At 36.4% G+C, this 18,502-nt stretch overlaps 1 protein-coding gene across 10 annotated transcripts in view; it reads left to right on the top strand.

The window, feature by feature from the left end:
* The window catches only part of LOC121725881 (neurexin-1), a 120,308-nt gene that overhangs the window by 45,319 nt on the left and 56,487 nt on the right, over positions 1–18,502 (top strand). For all 10 annotated transcript variants that reach the window (XM_042113031.1, XM_042113038.1, XM_042113037.1 and 7 more), the window contains exon 5: positions 13,424–13,565. In XM_042113031.1, coding sequence (XP_041968965.1) covers positions 13,424–13,565 — 142 coding nt within the window. The remainder of the gene's footprint in view (positions 1–13,423; positions 13,566–18,502) is intronic.

Genomic DNA, 18,502 nt, shown 5'->3' with positions numbered 1-18,502 from the left:
TTCAGATGTATGTTTTGATAACAGAGCGATAGTTAGCGGAAAGCATTACCCTGATGAAGCGACCTGGCCGTGAACTTCTATTGATGTAGCGATGTTAAAAAAAAAGAATATTACTTCAAAGAATGAATGCATTTTAATAAATGACTAACAGAAGTCTTCAATAACTTAGAGTAACAAATTGTAAATGTCGTGAATGGAGTTACAATTTTAATAGTTCTGCAGAATACGTAAGTACGTATACTAACCGTCTAGTAACCATTGTTAACTCTAATATTATTCCAGAATCAGCAATTCGAGATAAGGAGCAGTGCTGCTCATAATTCAGCATGAGTTACTGTTGCTGTATATATTATACGGTCCCCTCACACTGCCTCTCAATTAGAGCTATTGTTGCTAGCCGCTGTATAGCTGCAAGCTGTTTGCATTCGGCGTGGTGATGTGCTCATTCATAAGTCGCGAGTTGCAGCGCCTTTTGTTATAATTATACAATAGTTTTAATGCCCTCAGTTTTTAATTTAATATCTTTTTTCGTAACAAAAAAACTCTATAACTAGAATTTGTGGCCCCCGTTAATATTAGGCATTTCTCATTTAACATTTTTAAAATTAACTCTAAGTAGAGCTTGTCCAATTTAAAATGACGGCACCTTTCTCTATTTAAAGTACTAGTTTTCCTAACTAATGAAGTGGTGGGGCGTGTCATTTTAAATTAAGCAGGCTTCTACTATACAAATTATATTTTACAGTCATTTACTTTGTTACTACTTAGGTACTAGGCGAAAAGAAAACTATTGTCATCTTGCTTCTTATATTACTTGATAGTGGCATATAAAGTCGGACGAATTAGTCATAAACTGAAACAAAGTCGTCAGTTTAGGTCCGGCCTGGCCTAGATCATGAATAGACTATGTAAATTATTATGGTTCATATAACTTTTTATATAATATAAAGCGGTAATACAATGTGTTTCTAGACCCTTTTGTTTATATTTTTGGTATTTGAGACATTGTTGCAGAGGCTTAACTTGTATGGAGATACCTATACGTAGTGTTAAAACTTAGGTCCGTAGTTTTATGTGGCCTCTACAAATCATAACATTAGAGACGCCTATTTTTCTATGATTGTACCATCGAGGAAATTAATTCCTAGGCAGTTGACAGACCAACGTCATTTGGTCGGATCCATAAAGTTAATATACCTAGCGGAATAGGCAAAACAATGTCGTCACTATCATTTACACTGGTAAAAAGAGACGTGTGGTACATGACAGCAGCACTCTTTTTTTGACGTCCAGTCGGCACGTGCCGGACGTTGACAATTTAATCTCATAGAATTCATGTTCAATCATGCTTGTGTAAGTGTATACGTACACATATTTTTCACACAGATGAAAACCAATTTTGGTTTCGTTTGACAGCTATATATATTAACTTTATGGTCGGATCATGTCAATTCAATGTTTATTATTGTGATCTGTCGGCTGGGTTTGACGTAACGCGACCAAACTACGTAGGTCCCCCATCTCCCTAGGAATCAACGTCTCTGATAGTACATTACTGTCATCGGTCGTGTACGTGCTGGACAGCTGCGTAATCATGGTGGTAATCATGGCTTTACATTACCAACTAAATAATAGACGTGGGCATTTTTATCTCTGAGCTAACCCCTATCAATTGGTAGAGGATAATGAACATGGTAGCACACACAGAAATAAATCAAGATAGAACGGAGACGCGCGTGCGTTGCTAAGGAATCGGTCGTGTCAATTTTTGCTTTGCATTTAGTTAGAACAAATAACTTACCCCTGGAAAGAAATACCTCCTTTTGACCGATTCACTTTCATACTTCTGTTTTTACAATTAGACACTGCACAATGAGGCATTTTTGCACAACCGCTTCGGTGTAATCAAGTCGAGACGTGCCCGCTGACTAAATGAACGTTCAACAAATCTTGCTCAATTGTGCAAGATTAAAACACGCGTACTTCACCCGCTAAGCCGTTCTATCTTGATTTATTTCTGTGGTAGCACACATCCATGACAGGTAGTCATGGATGGATGGATAACTAGGTCTATAAAGAAGAGCTTCCACATCTTTGAGCAAACCCCTATCATTTACTAGAGGATAATGCGAGTACGTCATTAACAGATTCCAATGGATTGAGATTAAAACCGTCCCGTATGCACCGCGGTAATGGATTTTTAATGGGGCGCATTTACTTCGCCTTTATTTATCCCATGTCGTGCAAGCTAGACCTCATTTTTCTGAAAATGTATCGAGTGAATCCTAACTTAAATAGTATAGCTGAGCAAAGTAATATCTATATATATAAAACTCAAAGGTGACTGACTGATTGACATAGTGATCTATCAACGCACAGCCCAAACCACTGGATGGATCAGGCTGAAATTTGGCATGCAGGTCGATGTTATGACGTAGGCATCCGCTAAGAAAGGATTTTGATAAATTGCAACCCCAAGAGGTTCAAATAGGGGATGAAAGTTTGTATATAATAATACCTCTTAACGCGAGCGAAGCCGCGGGCAAAAGCTCGTTTACCTATAATTCATAAAACACCCTTACTTAGATTACTTTAATAATGCGCCATCCGGGCGTTAAAATATAATTTGAATTTTTTATTGATTAAAACAACAGCCAAGAGGTTTCTAAATCAATAAAAATTAGAGATGTGCCGACTAGTCGGTAAAGCCGACTATCCGGCCACTTTTGTAGTCGGCGACTAGTCGGCGAATAGTCGGCAAAAAGCGCCGACTATCCGGCTTTTTAGGGTTCCGTAGCCAAATGGCAAAAAACGGAACCCTTATAGATTCGTCATGTCTCTCTGTCTGTCCGTCCGTATGTCACAGCCACTTTTCTCCGAAACTATAAGAGCTATACTATTGAAACTTGGTAAGTAGATGTAGTCTGTGAACCGCATTAAGATTTTGATACAAAAATGGAAAAAATATAAAAAAATTTAGGGGTCCCCATTAGGGTTGCCAACCGTACTATAATATATAGTATTGTACTATATTTCGAGCCTTCGTACTATATACTGTTGAACTATTATATAGTACGCAAAAATACTATATTTTCAACACTGAAATCTATCAAACAAAATCTTATTTTTTTTTTAATTTATAAACGCGCTTTGACACTTTTGAATTTAAAATGGCGGGAAGAGAGAAACAGAAGTAGTGTCATATTAATAAAAAATGAGCTTTTAATTTACAATAATCTTTAAATTGTATGTAATATTTTAGACAAAAAATTGTTAAAAAATTAATGAAGTGCAAAAAATATATAGTTATAAAAATAAATAATACTTAAATACTTCATTGAACATTTTTTAATTTTTCCCTAAAATACTATATTTTTTAGAAGTGTACTATATTTTTTATAGTTTATTTTGAAAAATACTATATTTCGCCGGATAAATGTTGGCAACCCTAGTCCCCATAGGTACAACTGAAACAAAATTTTTTTTTTCATCTAACCTATGCGTGTGGTATTTATAGATAGATCTTCAAAAATCATATTGAGGTTTCTAATATCATTTTTTTCTAATCCGAATAGTTTGCGAGAGACTCTTCCAAAGTGGTAAAATGTGTGTCCCTCCCCCCCTCTAACTTCTAAAGTAGGGCAATTATAATTCTTAAAAAAATATAATATGATGTACATTACTATAAAAACTACCAACGAAAATTGGTTTGAACGAGATCTAGCAAGAAACCTTTTAATTTCATATAAATAAACCTTATTGCTACTGCGGAACCCTTCATGGGCGAGTCCAACTCGCACTTGGCCGGTTTTTTATTATTTTACTATTATTGATATTACATTTAAGAAAAACCTTGTTTGTTTTGAAATTATTATTTTTTTCTGAAATTACTTGCTTATAAATAAATATATCTATGACATTTATTTATTAACAACATAATATCTTCTTGTTTCTAAAAATTTTTAATAAAAAATACGGGTGGCACTCGAGGACTGCCGCGGTAAAGCTATTGCATAGCTTTACCGCTTTATATCATGACGTTAACATAATACATTATTATTTTTAACAAAAAATTTAAACCGACTTCCAAGGTAAAAACAATAATAATATGAACTAAAAAGTATTAAATAACTCTTACTCTATAATAGTGCCTTTTTCAGAATTCGTCTAAATCTCAACTATTTCTGTACATATACTGCAGTCTTCATTACTTTGAAGTCGGTACCAGCTAATTTTATCGTGAGTTCAGTCAATGTCAGAATATCTGAAGCTTTTGGGACTGGTACCGAGCCTACCAAGCCTTATCTTGTAGATAACTAAAAAGTTATCTACAAGATAAGGCTTTATGCGTAAATAACCACTTCGAATGTTAACTATTCACATTATATTACTGTAAGCGAAATTGTGGTAAATGCTTGCAGTTATCTAAGCGATGCTGCAATTTAAAAACTTTTATCTTTAAAGGTTCAGGAGTTCTGTTCAGTGCCTTTGGACCAAGAGACACCTTCGTATGAACTTTCTCTTATTCGTAACATATGCTTAAGTTACTAGAAACAACATTTTAACCACTATGAGTCTTTTGATAAATTTCAAGGATTTCCCTCGATTGCTTATAGATCCCATCATCAGCTCACCACTTTTGTAATTATTATACAAAATCAAGATTATACTCTATACAACAACACAAGAATTTTGAAAATCGGTCCACAAACAGCGAAATAATCATCAAAAACATCTGCTTCGATGCAAAATATCACGAAAAGCATCAATAATTGGGTCATAATTATGATTTTGATGATGATGATCAAATAAATTGATGTGTTGGCTTATGCTTTCAGTTGTTTAAACAACGCCGAAATCCCCGAACCAGTATCTATAAGGATTCAAAAGTTCTGTTGGGTACCTTCGGATCCAGGGTATAACCTGGTGCAAAGTCTTACTTTTTGGTAGCATTTACCACGAATGCTTCAGAAAAAATTGAAATCACTATATATTTCCATACAAATTTCAAGGAGTCCCCTCGATTCCTCCAGGATCCCATCATCAGATTACCACTTTTGTGAACATAGTACCAAATTCAAGTTAAACCCTATACAACACAAAAAGAATTTTTGAAAATCGGATCACAAACGACTGAGTTATCGTTGAACATACAAAAAAAAAAGATATATACAGCCGAACGTATAACCTCCTCCTTTTTGGAAGTCGGTAAAAATACGATCCGACACGTCCGCAAGCGGCGTGTGCCGTTTACTTTAGAGTTTAGTAAACGACGCGTTACGAAAACATCTGCAACCATGATCGGTTGGCTGACTAGTCGGCCGATTAGTCGGCTTCTTTGCAACCGACTAATCGGCTAGTCGGCTAGTCGGCCAAAGTCATGATCGGACATCTCTAATAAAAATAAATACAAAATTAAAAAAAAAAAACCTTAAATAACATCAATTTAATTTGAAATAAGTTCATCTAAAATAGTGAAATTATCGCTTTTCTTTGGTTAAAATTTTTCAAAGATACTTTTAAAGTACGTTCGAATGCAATCGCTGAAATTTAATAAAGCGGAGCCGTGGAAGTAATCTTGCAGAGTAAACGTCTTTCCACATTCATACGTATGCTACGAGAGACTGTAATAAAGTCGATAGTAATTATTTCCAAGACGTTATATTGACGTTTCTCTTGACGATTCGAGAGAGATACAGTTATTAAACTGTCTGTGAGAGAATTCTATTGGAGTCTTGGTAACAAAATTGGCTCTATTTTGCATAATTTTCACTATTGAATAAGATAAAAGAAACAAAAGGAATATGCTATTTATTTGTTTCTATATGAACATATTTTTAACAGTGGATATTTACTGATATACATATATTTTTACAGTATACATATTTTACTGAAATCTTAAATGCCACATTTTATTTCGGAACAAAAGTTTTATGCCTGAAAACAAAAACATAAATTGATTGAATCAGCGCATATTAATAAAAATAATATCCCGGAAAGGCTTAAAACGAAAAACCTGCTCCAACAAAAACTCTTTAGCGCTTAAAATATTACAAAGTCAATAAAATTCGATAACATACCTGTCAAGCTGCGGTGACGTCACAACATGGCCGCTCAATTATTGTCAAGAGTTCTAAGAGACGGCGAGGCTCGTTGTTATATCATTTGATAATTGGATGTGAAATAAATATCGTTAACAGTCGATATTTATTGGTATTAAATTACACGGTTCTTCAGGCATTATAATGATGTTAGATATCTGTAGGTAAACTATATTCCTTGTTGATCGAAATGCTATTATTATAATCATCTCTAAATACCGACTGATATGATCATTGATCAATACAGCGAGAATGACCATGATATTTTAATTCTACCTTCATAGAAAATATTGAATAGTTTAGAAACTATCAAAAATGTTTTTTGACATACATTTCTTTTGCAATTTTTAATAGTTTAGAAGCTAGAAAAATGTTTGTGGGTCGGCGTTCATATGTCATCCATTTCTGATCCTCTTCAGTGGCTCGGGATTTGAATGGAGCTATATTTTGCTATTGAGTTTACACGTGTTGTTTATTTCCTCATTTTATCCTGTTATGTTACTTTTCCGCCACGACAAAAAGAATTTACATTTGAATCTCGATTTGTCGGCAAACACTGTAATATTATAATCCTTTACTGGCATTTCAGAAAAATATTCTTTATTTTTATATGTATGGTTTATCCATACTAATATTAAAAATGCGAAAGTATCTCTGTCTGTCTGTCTGTCTGTCTGTCTGTCTGTCTTGCTTTCACGCCAAAACTACTGAACCGATTGCAATGAAATTTTGTACACAGTTATTCTAGAGTCTGAGAAAGGACATAGGCTACATTTTGATGTGGGAAAATATCTTATTTCCATGAAAATATCGATGAAAATGAATTCGCATTGCGCGTGGCCAGCGCTCATCCCGGGGGTCCTGGGTTCGAGTCCCGCAGGCGGAACAAAAAGTTTTCAATTTTCCTGGGTCTTGGATGTGTATTAAAATAAAATTTCAAAAATCTTAAACATATTTTATGTATAATATTATAAAAAATCCAAAAATATATCGATGCAATTTCTAATACGAACATTTTAGTTCTAATACGATTCAACAGATGGCGCTTTATTTTTTACTTTATTGTAACATAGAACTAATCATACTTATTAGTTAGTATGTTTTTGTTTATAGTTTTTAATACGTTAGAATATTATGTTTAATAATTTAATCACTTGGTATAATAATAATCAATCTATCTTATCTTATAGAACTCCTACTGCATTTCTAATCAATACTATCCATATATCCATAAATAATATTATAAATGCGAAAGTATCTCTGTCTGTCTGTCTGTCTGTCTTGCTTTCACGCCAAAACTACTGAACCGATTGCAATGAAATTTTGTACACAGTTATTCTAGAGTCTGAGAAAGGACATAGGCTACATTTTGATGTGGGAAAATATCTTATTTCCATGAAAATATCGATGAAAATGAATTCGCATTGCGCGTGGCCAGCGCTCATCCCGGGGTCCTGGGTTCGAGTCCCGCAGGCGGAACAAAAAGTTTTCAATGTTCCTGGGTCTTGGATGTGTATTAAAATAAAATTTCAAAAATCTTAAACATATTTTATGTATAATATTATAAAAAATCCAGAAATATATCGATGCAATTTCTAATACGAACATTTTAGTTCTAATACGATTCAACAGATGGCGTTTTAATTTTTACTTTATTGTAACATAGAACTAATCATACTTATTAGTTAGTATGTTTTTGTTTACTTATAGTTTTTAATACGTTAGAATATTATCTATACTAATATTATAAATGCGAAAGTATCTCTGTCTGTCTGTCTGTCTGTCTCGCTTTCACGCCAAAACTACTGAACCGATTGTAATGAAATGTTGTACACAGATAGTCTAAAGCCTGAGAAAGGACATAGGCTACTTTTAACTGGAAAAGGGGGTTGTAAAGGGGTGAAAATGCGTAAATTTGGTCAAATTAAGTTAGTTCCAAAAACTTAAAATAGATGGCACCAAGAGTCCCCTAGATCGCGCTATTGCTTGCTCATGCGTATTTCTATAAGAGGTGGTACCATGTCAAATTAGGCTTTTCGATTCTTTCGATTGTTTTACACGTCATTAACTAAGAACTCACCTACCAACTTAGATTAGATATCAAATTCAAAAACAACAGCACCAAAACTACTGAACCGATTGTAATGAAATGTTGTACACAGATAGTCTAAAGCCTGAGAAAGGACATAGGCTACTTCTTACTGGAAAAAGGGGTTGTAAGGGGGTGTTTATGCGTAAATTTGTTCAAATTAAGTTAGTTCCAAAAACTGGAATAGATGGCGCCAAGAGTCGCCTAGATCGTGCTATCGCTTGCTCATATGTATTCCTATAAGAGGTGGTACCATGTTGAGTTAATATTTTTGATTCTTTCGATTGTTATACATGTTATTAAATAACTCACGTACCAACATAGAAATCAGAAACAACTGTCTACCAATAATAAATACTAAGGCCCGATTCGACCAAACTTGAAGTTACACGAGTATAACTATCATGAGAATAATTTTACTCCTTTAATTTACTCTAGGGTATTATCGTTTGCATTTTACCAAGTTACTCAAAGAGTATGAAATAAAATGTCAATTATAGTTCACAATGACACCGACCGTGACAGGTGAACCCTGTTATTCTCAGTTCTCAGCAACTATTCTCAGTTTAATATTTATTCCACCAAAATAGCCCGTTTAATTATTTACTCCCGTTACCTCATTCTTGGATTAGAAGTTGGAAAAACGCAAAACCAGCTTACTCTTAGATTAGGAGACAGTTATACTCGAGTAAAATTTTACTCCAGTTTGGTCGAATCCGCCCTAAATAGTTTAATGGCCTATGGGTATTGGCTATTGGGCAAAGCTAAAGTTGTGTAATGCATTATGCAGCTAAGTTGTGTAAAGCTAAATAAGCTTTAAAAGGTATAAAAAAGTTTAATTTAAAAAAAATCATATTATGTGCACACTACACGGCTGTTTTGGGTATTTTGATTGAAGGGGTACCAGGGTTTTAAAAAGCTTTTGACACCAATTTTATTGACACCGCGCGCTATAAACTGAAGTCCACGCGGACGAAGTCGCGGTCAACAGCTAGTTATTATAATAATTATCAAATTATAGTTTAAAAACCTATAGGCAGTATTATTTCTTAAAATCTAATACTTGCTCCTAAAAATATTACTTATTCACTGAAGGTCAATAGTCTTTAATGAAATTCTCGCTGCGGTTAAAGTACTCAGATACAAATTCACAAATCTTAGAATTATTACGTAGGCGGACTCGACGTTTGAACAGGGAGTGACTTTCAAAAAGAATTGTAGTCCTAATTCAAAGCTAAAAGTCTAAAAAGCTAACAAATAGTCAAACAAAATTGAAAAATATAAAAGGCAATATCAAAATTGAAAATTATAGGCATTATATTTTATTCTTTATCTTTTCAAAGTATCATACCAATTTTCTTCACCAAAGGCTTAGGCATGAAATTGCAATTTCAAGTCATGAATTTTGTAATGAGAGCAATTAACAGAGTCTAAAGGTAATTATTTTTTGGCTGATGGACTAATATTTCGGTGCCAACTGGGTCAAATTGATATCATAAGCGGCACAGACTCGGCAATAACACGTTATTATTCTCCCATTGTACAATTATGTGGGGCATTATTATTTGTATGACGGACCTTTGTTAAATAACTCTGGCAATTTCATTATTTACGAGAGGCTTAGCGATTATATCCATATAGTACCAAATATTGTATGTATTGTACACTAAATACGTTCATAAATTGTCCTGATTCCCAAATCTTTTTTGAGTGCTTTGTGTATTACGAGTACATAACTCAAAGACAACAGATAAATCAAAGTCTATTTTGAGATATCAATATTGCATAGTTTACCTGAAGGGCATAATAACTAAGCGGAGAGTAAGCGGTTCTGCCAGTGGCGAAGGGTGAATATTTTCGGAAGGGAAGCCGGAGTAAAAAATCTACTTACCAAAACGCTCAGCACTGATGTTCAACAATGTTCGAGTTTCAAGTTTGATAATGATGCCTTTGAAAAATGCCTTCTGAGTTAAGTTGTATGCGTGACGACTGACGGCACATACGGTCATTCAAAACTAAGTTTGGAAAACGAAGTTTCCTTCGACAGCAAATAATCTGTCAGACAACAGTCTCAGCTGTACGAGTCACAAATCACAATTAACAAATCACAATACAAATTAATTTAAATTCGCGACACTGCACTCTTTTTAATGCTTTAAAACAAATAACATTTAAAACAACACAAGTTGTTTACAAACACTCATCCGCCATTTGACTCATAACAATTTTACTTCATGACTCATCTTTCTCGCTCGCACTTGTGCGTTGCTAATTAACCTTTCTCCGTAATAACTCGCCGAGTATCGGCTTATTTCCGAGTATATTGGCGCGTGGTAGAACGAGACAGAACATGACGATCAGTTCACAGGAATGAAAAGGACAGATGCTTACTATGAAACATCGTTGTATGAAGGACATCTTCTATCGGAGATGGCCTGCACGTTGCATTGCCTATATAAATTTGTCGGCGATTAATTATTAATTCAAACTATTTCAAGTGAGAGAAAAATTTATTGCATATAAAAATTTGTAGGCGTTTAGTGAATTCAAAGTTTTTTAAGTATGTAAAATATTTATTAGATAAAAATGTATTTGGCCCATAGATTCGATTTTCCAAAAGGGAAGCCGACGGGAATCGGGTTATATGGACTCTTCGCCACTGGGTTCTGCGTACAATTCGTACACGCCCACTCCCGCCCACGCCTCCGCAGGGGTCCGGAACATTTGGTACTCATATCAAACGCGTGGGCTCACGAGCTGAAATTACTTTCGTGTTACACTTAATGACGAGATCGTGGAATTTGTTTGACACTTTGCCGCGGGCCTTTTTCGACATTACCGTCGCCGCCTGACACGAACGTGACAGAGGTGACATCGCGCTGCCTCTTTTTCCGGTTGAATTGGCTTTTTAGAGCTTTCGCCGAAATCAGCATTTCCGAAAGCTTTTAATGTTGAGCTTAATAATTGAAAAGTTTTGGTTTATGTTTTCATTAGATCTATTTTAGTATACAAAGTTGAACGTTGTTTTAGGCGTTGATTTTTATCTACCAAAATTAGGAATATGAAAGTTTATCTTGATGCTATAATAGAAGATAACTTTATAATATAGTCAATTTAATGTCATTAAAACGAGTACTCTTTTATCGTGTTTTCTAATGTTATTTCTGCACATTTAACAAAACCTCTTGGAGCTCAATTAGTGCTTTCATTATAGTAATTATGAAGTAGTGGTGCAAAAATTGAGTTTTATTTTAAACTAAAGGCCAATGTACTTACTCTGCTTAAAAACTATGAAATATTGTTAATGCATATTTTACAAACAGAGTTACACGCTAGCTCGTAATTGGTGCAAGCGGCATTAGCATATAAAAATCATATTGATAAGTTTTTACGAATATTTAGCAGATTAGCATAATACCATTACTATAAACTAGTTGTTGACCACTGTTCCTTTCATTATTTAACTTTGACAACTGTTAGGAAGTATCCAAAAGATTATAAACAAAATAATGTTCTTCCTTAAATTGATCAATAAAATTCCTGTTTTTTTTCCTAATTTTAATTATAAAACATATTTTGAATTGACTACTATCGTGTTGTACAAGTTTTATCATTCAGCTATTTAATACAATGAAAATAAACCCTACAACCTAAACATACCATCTACACCTAACACAGTATTTTATACCCAATGTTGGCAATAAAACTGACAGAGTATTGAGTTTCATAGTACTATGTACCGTGCCCCGTAGGCGTCTTAAAGTTTGAAACAAAATGAAAGGGATAACTTGGGATTTGTATGATACTTTCCGAACGAGACATGATTTATTCAGAGAATTAAACGATATTCCTTTATTTAAAGTTGATTTTGTCGTCACGTAGCGACTTTATAAGATACTGCCAAGTTTTTATAACCCCAATTCTTTATGATGTAGCTCTCTACTGAATACGGAAATTTTCTTTGACATACTCGATTACGTCACGAATGAGGAATGACGTAAATTTGCATTACCTATTTTTTCTTTGGGAGAAGAAATTGATTTTCTATTATTTTTTTTTTGAAACGGATCAATATACTTAAAGTAAAATCTTTAGGTAGCTAATTTATTGATATTTTTCTTAAAAAACAAAATGTAGTATAATTACATTAGAAGCTACATAATATAATTATTAAATTAGAAATAACTATTAGCAAGAATTACAAGAATTTTAGATGAAGTTGTACGACGAAATTAAAACTTAATAGTTGTCTTCTACGAATTGCCTACGGCTTCTACGAGCGTAGAGGGTCTACGAAAAGGGCTGATTTAGCCCGGCCGCACATTGTCCGAATTCTGATCAGAAACAGTTGAATTTCGCCGGACCGCCACCCCGCACACTATCCGAAATATCCTTCCGGCGAGTTCGAGCTCACTCGGCTCAGTACAAAATGTAAGAGATAGCGCGGACGTTCAACTGTTTCTGATCAGAAAAGCAATTCGGACAATGTGCGGCCGGGCTTAATGTTATAATATCTATAGACGCTTCACACCACGTCAGTCTGGCTTCGGTACGAACTACCAAAAGGACTTGTGTTACGGGTACCAGACAACGGAAATATATTTATTACTTTTATACTATACAGTATACATATATTTAAGATTTTTATTATATTATATAATACACATATTTAATACACATCCATGACCCAGGAACTTTTTAAAACTTTTTGTTCCGTCGGCGGGATTCGAACCCGAGACCCCCGGCTTGAGCTATCATCACGCCCCCCAACTGAGCCACAGAGGTCGTTTCGTCGCATCGTTGTGATGATATTATACTTTGAATTATTATTTTGTTCGATGAAATATAATAGCTTGGTCTTTATTTTTCTAAAAGGTTCCAAGAAGTAAAAAGGTGTTTTTAGAAAAATAATACTCATATTTCTCTCAAGAAGACCCCACGTCTCCACAAATCGAAGAAAACAATTTTATGTTCTATAAATAAATAGCCTAAAACAATTTTATAGTATTTAAAATTCTTTGAATTCTCTGATTACACAGTATAGTTTTTGCATGTATTCGATTGAAAGACAAGGAATGAGGCATTTTGAAAAAAAGAGAATATATGAAAATGGTCCAAAAGCCTCCATTTATGCAAAAAGACGTTTCTTTTTCTTTTCAAATTAGGTTAGTTTTCAAATTATTACTTACCCACTTCTTCCGCTCATGTCTTCAAATATTTATCATTGTTACAGTCGACACGCACGGGCAACGCTAGCGGGGACGCGTGTGAAAGACGAGATCCGTGCCAGCACGGCGGGGTCTGCATCAGCACCGACGACGGACCCATCTGCGAGTGCCGGGATGGTGACTACGAGGGTGCCTTCTGTGAGAGAGGTATGTTATATAGACCAACGAGGGTTGTTGAAATTTTATTTGCCACCAGATGCCGCGATGTTGTCTTCGGGTCTATCCATAAAGTTAATATACCTAGCGGCATAGAGAAACAAAGGCCTGAGCAAGAGAGATCACTATCAGTAACTCGTGAGTCAGGGCCAGCCCACACGTACCACAACTACACGACAACCACGTACATGTACTGGACCACTCACATGTACCACATTTTGCAGTCGTTGTCGACCACTTTTTTTTTTAAATGAAATAAGGGGGCAAACGAGTAAACGGGTCACCTGATGGAAAGCAACTTCCGTCGCCCATGGACACTCGCAGCATCAGAAGAGCTGCAAGTGCGTTGCCGACCTTTTAAGAGGGAATAGGGTAATAGGGGAGGGTAGGGAAGGGAAGGGAAGGGAATAGTTGAGGGTAGGGAAGGGAATAGGGTAGGGGTTAGGGGATTGGGCCTCCGGTAAACTCACTCACTCGGCGAAACACAGCGCAAGCGCTGTTTCACGCCGGTTTTCTGTGAGAACGTGGTATTTATCCGGTCGAGCTGGCCCATTCGTGCCGAAGCATGGCTCTCCCACGTATAAAACCGACCACTTGTATGAAACCGACCACATCGCAACCACATCACAACCACGGCCGACCACATCGTAACCACAACGTTGCGTCGATGCAATGACAGTGCGCGCACACCGCCCGCGCTCTTCCCCCCTCCGTTTCATTGATTTTCGTACGTAACCCATCGCAACCAATGGCGAGAACGCAACCACGTCGGCATTTTGTCGGTACCACAACGCAACCACAAAAAGCTGCAGCGACACCATTCACACGTAACCACTGCTCGACCACATTTTGTCGTTGCGATGTGGTGTGGTTGTGGTAGGTGTGAGTTGGCCCTAAATCAACCGAAAACTCGCGATAACGCTTTCAATATGACGTTTCTATGCTTGAAGTCTCGTTAATATCGCGAGATCTCGCCCTTTTTGGACCGAGATCAAACTCGCTAAAAAGGCCGAGAAAAGAACGAGATTGCATTTCCTACTCAGAGACTTGAGCCTAGCTTGGTAAATGTCAAGTGAAAGCGAGCCGTCATAAGGCTGGTCCATAAAGTTAATATATTTCCGCTAGGTACGCTTTATGGGCTGGTCGCATACACACTTTTCCGTATGCAAATTCCTAATGTGGAATTTCGATCTTGAATTCAATGAGACTAGCGTAAACATTCGTTTTTCTTCACTCGCGGACGCGCTGGTTTGCACTCGAAATCGCAAACGTATGTTATACGGCCTTATATAAAAATAGTTCATACCAGTTCGATTTTGTCCATCCTTCGCCAATGAGAGGCCATCTAATGCCAAATTCCATTAATTTTTTCAAACTTCGTTGTCGTAATTAATTTATTCATTCGCTATGTCTATATTTAAACCAATAATTTTTTCAACTACAAACGTTTCTGAAGTGCGTATTTCTTTTTTTCACTGAATTACATTTGCAAGCTTCAAACCAAAAGTTTAAAGTAATCTCATTTCATTCGGAGCAACTGCGCCTCAGAGACCAATAAATGTGAATATTTACTTTTCTGCTCTTTAATTATATAAATAATATAAAACAAAATAATAAAATATGCGAAGAACGTTAGGTCGTTGGCCTATTCGATAGAGTTAAAGATGCTATAGACACAACTGAAGTGAACTGAAGTAGATGAAAGTAAATTCGAAAGCATAACATATAGGAACGCAGCTGCAGGTGCAACGCAGAAAAGTTTTGAAGCCGTAGAGCAAACAAGATTCAACAAAGAGTAATAAAATATGAAATTATCATCATAAATCAAGCACTGAGTACGATTCCAGCTTTAAATCTGAAGGAAATATATTTAAGCAGTTTTTGCTAACTATTCAAAAATGGGTTAAAATAACATAGCACTCAGGTTGTATGGAGCTCGTTATAAAAACTGGCGAATGTTGCCATTAAATCAAGCTCTGCTTTTAGAGAGACGTTGCAATATAATGGTAACACTGAATATAACGCGCATTGAACACGCGAACCTCCTATTTACTTCAAAATCGTTTTAATCCTCGTTCTTACTCCCACTCGTTTAGCATTTAAAATGCAACTTCTACCCTGGGCTGACATTTTCGTGTATCCTATAATAACATGATTATCTTACTTTTAAATATTTTTACTGTGGATATACACTGTCTGCTGTATTTGTCTAGTTTTTGCTTGGCTAATGCCATGTTTGCCAACAGAGAAAGAGGTAGCAATCTCTTCACTCTTAATCTTTTTTGATGAAAAATGGAATAAGATACTTTGAGTCCCGGGAGAGCACAACGATTAATTTTATTTTGGAAATATGTCCATCTATACGGTTACCGCGAAATATACGAATTTAATCTAAGGAAATAAAGTTGCGGGCAACGTCTAGTTATTCGTAAAGTAGAGACATTATTTAGATGCCTATGTACGTATGTGCTTAAAGTTAAATCACAGTATCCGCACGGATGGGCACATTCAATTCCTGTGCCACAACTGTAACTAGTGTGACTAACTTTCCCGAATTCGACCTCAACACTTACGGAACTTTCGTTACGACGAATAACACAATTTACGGAATCGGGTCGTATAGATATTTAAGCACCTGAGCATATAAATAGGAAGACCTTTGCGAGATAGTCTACCTACGTCACAACATCTGTAGGTCAGATCAGCTGAACTTGTTCAGCTGAATTATACGTGGGAGAGCCATGCTTCGGCACGAATGGGCCGGCTCGACCGGAGAAATACCACGTTCTCACAGAAAACCGGCGTGAAACAGCGCTTGCGCTGTGTTTCGCCGAGTGAGTGAGTTTACCGGAGGCCCAATCCCCTACCCTATTTCCTTCCCTACCCTCCCCTATTCCCTTCCCTTCCCATCCCTACCCTCCCCTATTACCTTATTCCCTCTTAAAAGGCCGGCAACGCACCTGCAGCACTTCTGGATGCTGCGAGTGTCCATGGGCGACGGAAGTTGCTTTCCATCACGTGACCCGTTTGCTCGTTTGCCCAACACACAATACACAAGAGCACGTTACGCAGGAGTAGTTTTATAGTGCCAAGTATGTGCGCAATACACAAGAGCACTCTGGTTTCAATGAAACCAAGCCAGTTACGCAGGAGTCATTTTATAGTGCCCACGTGTGTGCGCGTGTAAAAGTCGGTCCTGCACCTGATCTCTCGCCAGCGCTCCATTGGGTTATGAGAGTAAAGAATAGTGCTCTTGTGTACTCTTGCATATTGCGCACACACTTGGGCACTATAACATAACTCCTGCTTAACAACCAGAGTGCTCTTGTGTATTGCACACACACTTGGGCACTATGAAATGACTTCTGCTCAACTAGCCTGGTTTCATTGAAACCAGAGTGCTCTTGTGTATTGCGCACATACTTGGGCACTTTAAAATTACTCCTGCGTAACGTGCTCTTGTGTATTGCGCTGTGCGCACACACTTGGGCACTATAAAATTACTCTTGCGTAACTGGCCTAGTTTCATTGAAACCAGAGTGCTCTTGTGTATTGCGCACACACTTGGGCGCTATAAAATTACTCCTGAGTAACTAACCTGGTTTCAAAACGCGTCGTGGCCGTTTTCATTAGGGCCACAACACGGATTCGCGTCGTGGCTGTTTTTAAATGCTCAGAACGCGTCATGACTTTTCTCGATTATCACAACGCGTTGTGGTCGAATAGCACGTCAGCCACGACACGAATTTCGCTATGTGGTATTTCTGTGATTACCAGAACGCGTCGTGGCCCTTTCACTATGACCACAACGCGTTGTGAGCCATTTTTTCGCTCACTGAGTGTTTTCGGTCTTTGAGCGTAACATATATATATATATATATATATATATATATATATATATATATATATATATATATATATATATATATATATATATATAGGAATCTCGGAATCGGCTCCAACGATTTTCATGAAATTTAGTATATAGGGGGTTTCGGGGGCGATAAATCGATCTAGCTAGGAATCATTTTTAGAAAATGTCTTTTTATTCGTGTTTTATCGAATACCGAGCAAAGCTCGGTCAAATAGCTAGTGATAGTTAATACGGTATAGATGTGCTCACGATAACACTTCCTTTTTATCTTGTTGGCAAAGTTTTTTTACTTACGTCTGATGAGTGATGTTGTTTACAGTCTAGGTGAAGGAGAATGCGATAAAACTTAAATTATACGTCGAATGTCAGGGATTTTATAATGAAAAAAGTTTCCTAATGGACCTTCAGCGTTCAAAGTTTCAATAGTGCAGCTAGATTTACACAGCGTTGGCAGGAAATTCACTGGGCTATTATGTCTCTCATTTACTAAATCACGATAAAGCGCATCTCTCCACTAACCGCCCCGCATCTGCTAGATTAATCTCTGTAAAGCATGTTTAAGTTAAAGCGATATTTTAATGGGCGCAAGCTATTCAATCTTCTTTAGTTCACACGTGATGTTAATTGCTTCATATAGGTCTTATGCAGAAATTACTCTTTATTATACTAGCAATAAGTTTGTGGTAATATCCACGAGTTAAATCATTGATTTCTGGCCTGTAACTTTTGTGTGACTAGGATCGACAGCGGTCATCAATATTGCGACTTTCATTTGATCTTAGAGAGCCCGAGGGACAATCTAAAGCTGCCCTGGGACACGCGGGGAAATTAATCAATGGGAAATAAATTGTACGGACTTTGCCAATCGATGCAGTAATATAAGGATCGTGAGAAATAGAAAATAGAAGCAGCAGTCGAATAGTTAATAATACTTAAATATGTCTAAAATTGAAAACATTCGCTTAAGCTGATGTTCGTAATAAATGTAAAACTGCCTACAGTTTAGCTCCTAAGCTATTTAAGTAAATTGAAGAAATCCGAGAGTAATATTAGT

This window comes from Aricia agestis, chromosome 4 (assembly GCF_905147365.1).
Source record: "Aricia agestis chromosome 4, ilAriAges1.1, whole genome shotgun sequence".
Taxonomy (NCBI): domain Eukaryota; kingdom Metazoa; phylum Arthropoda; class Insecta; order Lepidoptera; family Lycaenidae; genus Aricia; species Aricia agestis.
Note: the sequence above shows the minus strand (reverse complement) of the source record. Positions and strands in the feature narration are given on the sequence as shown.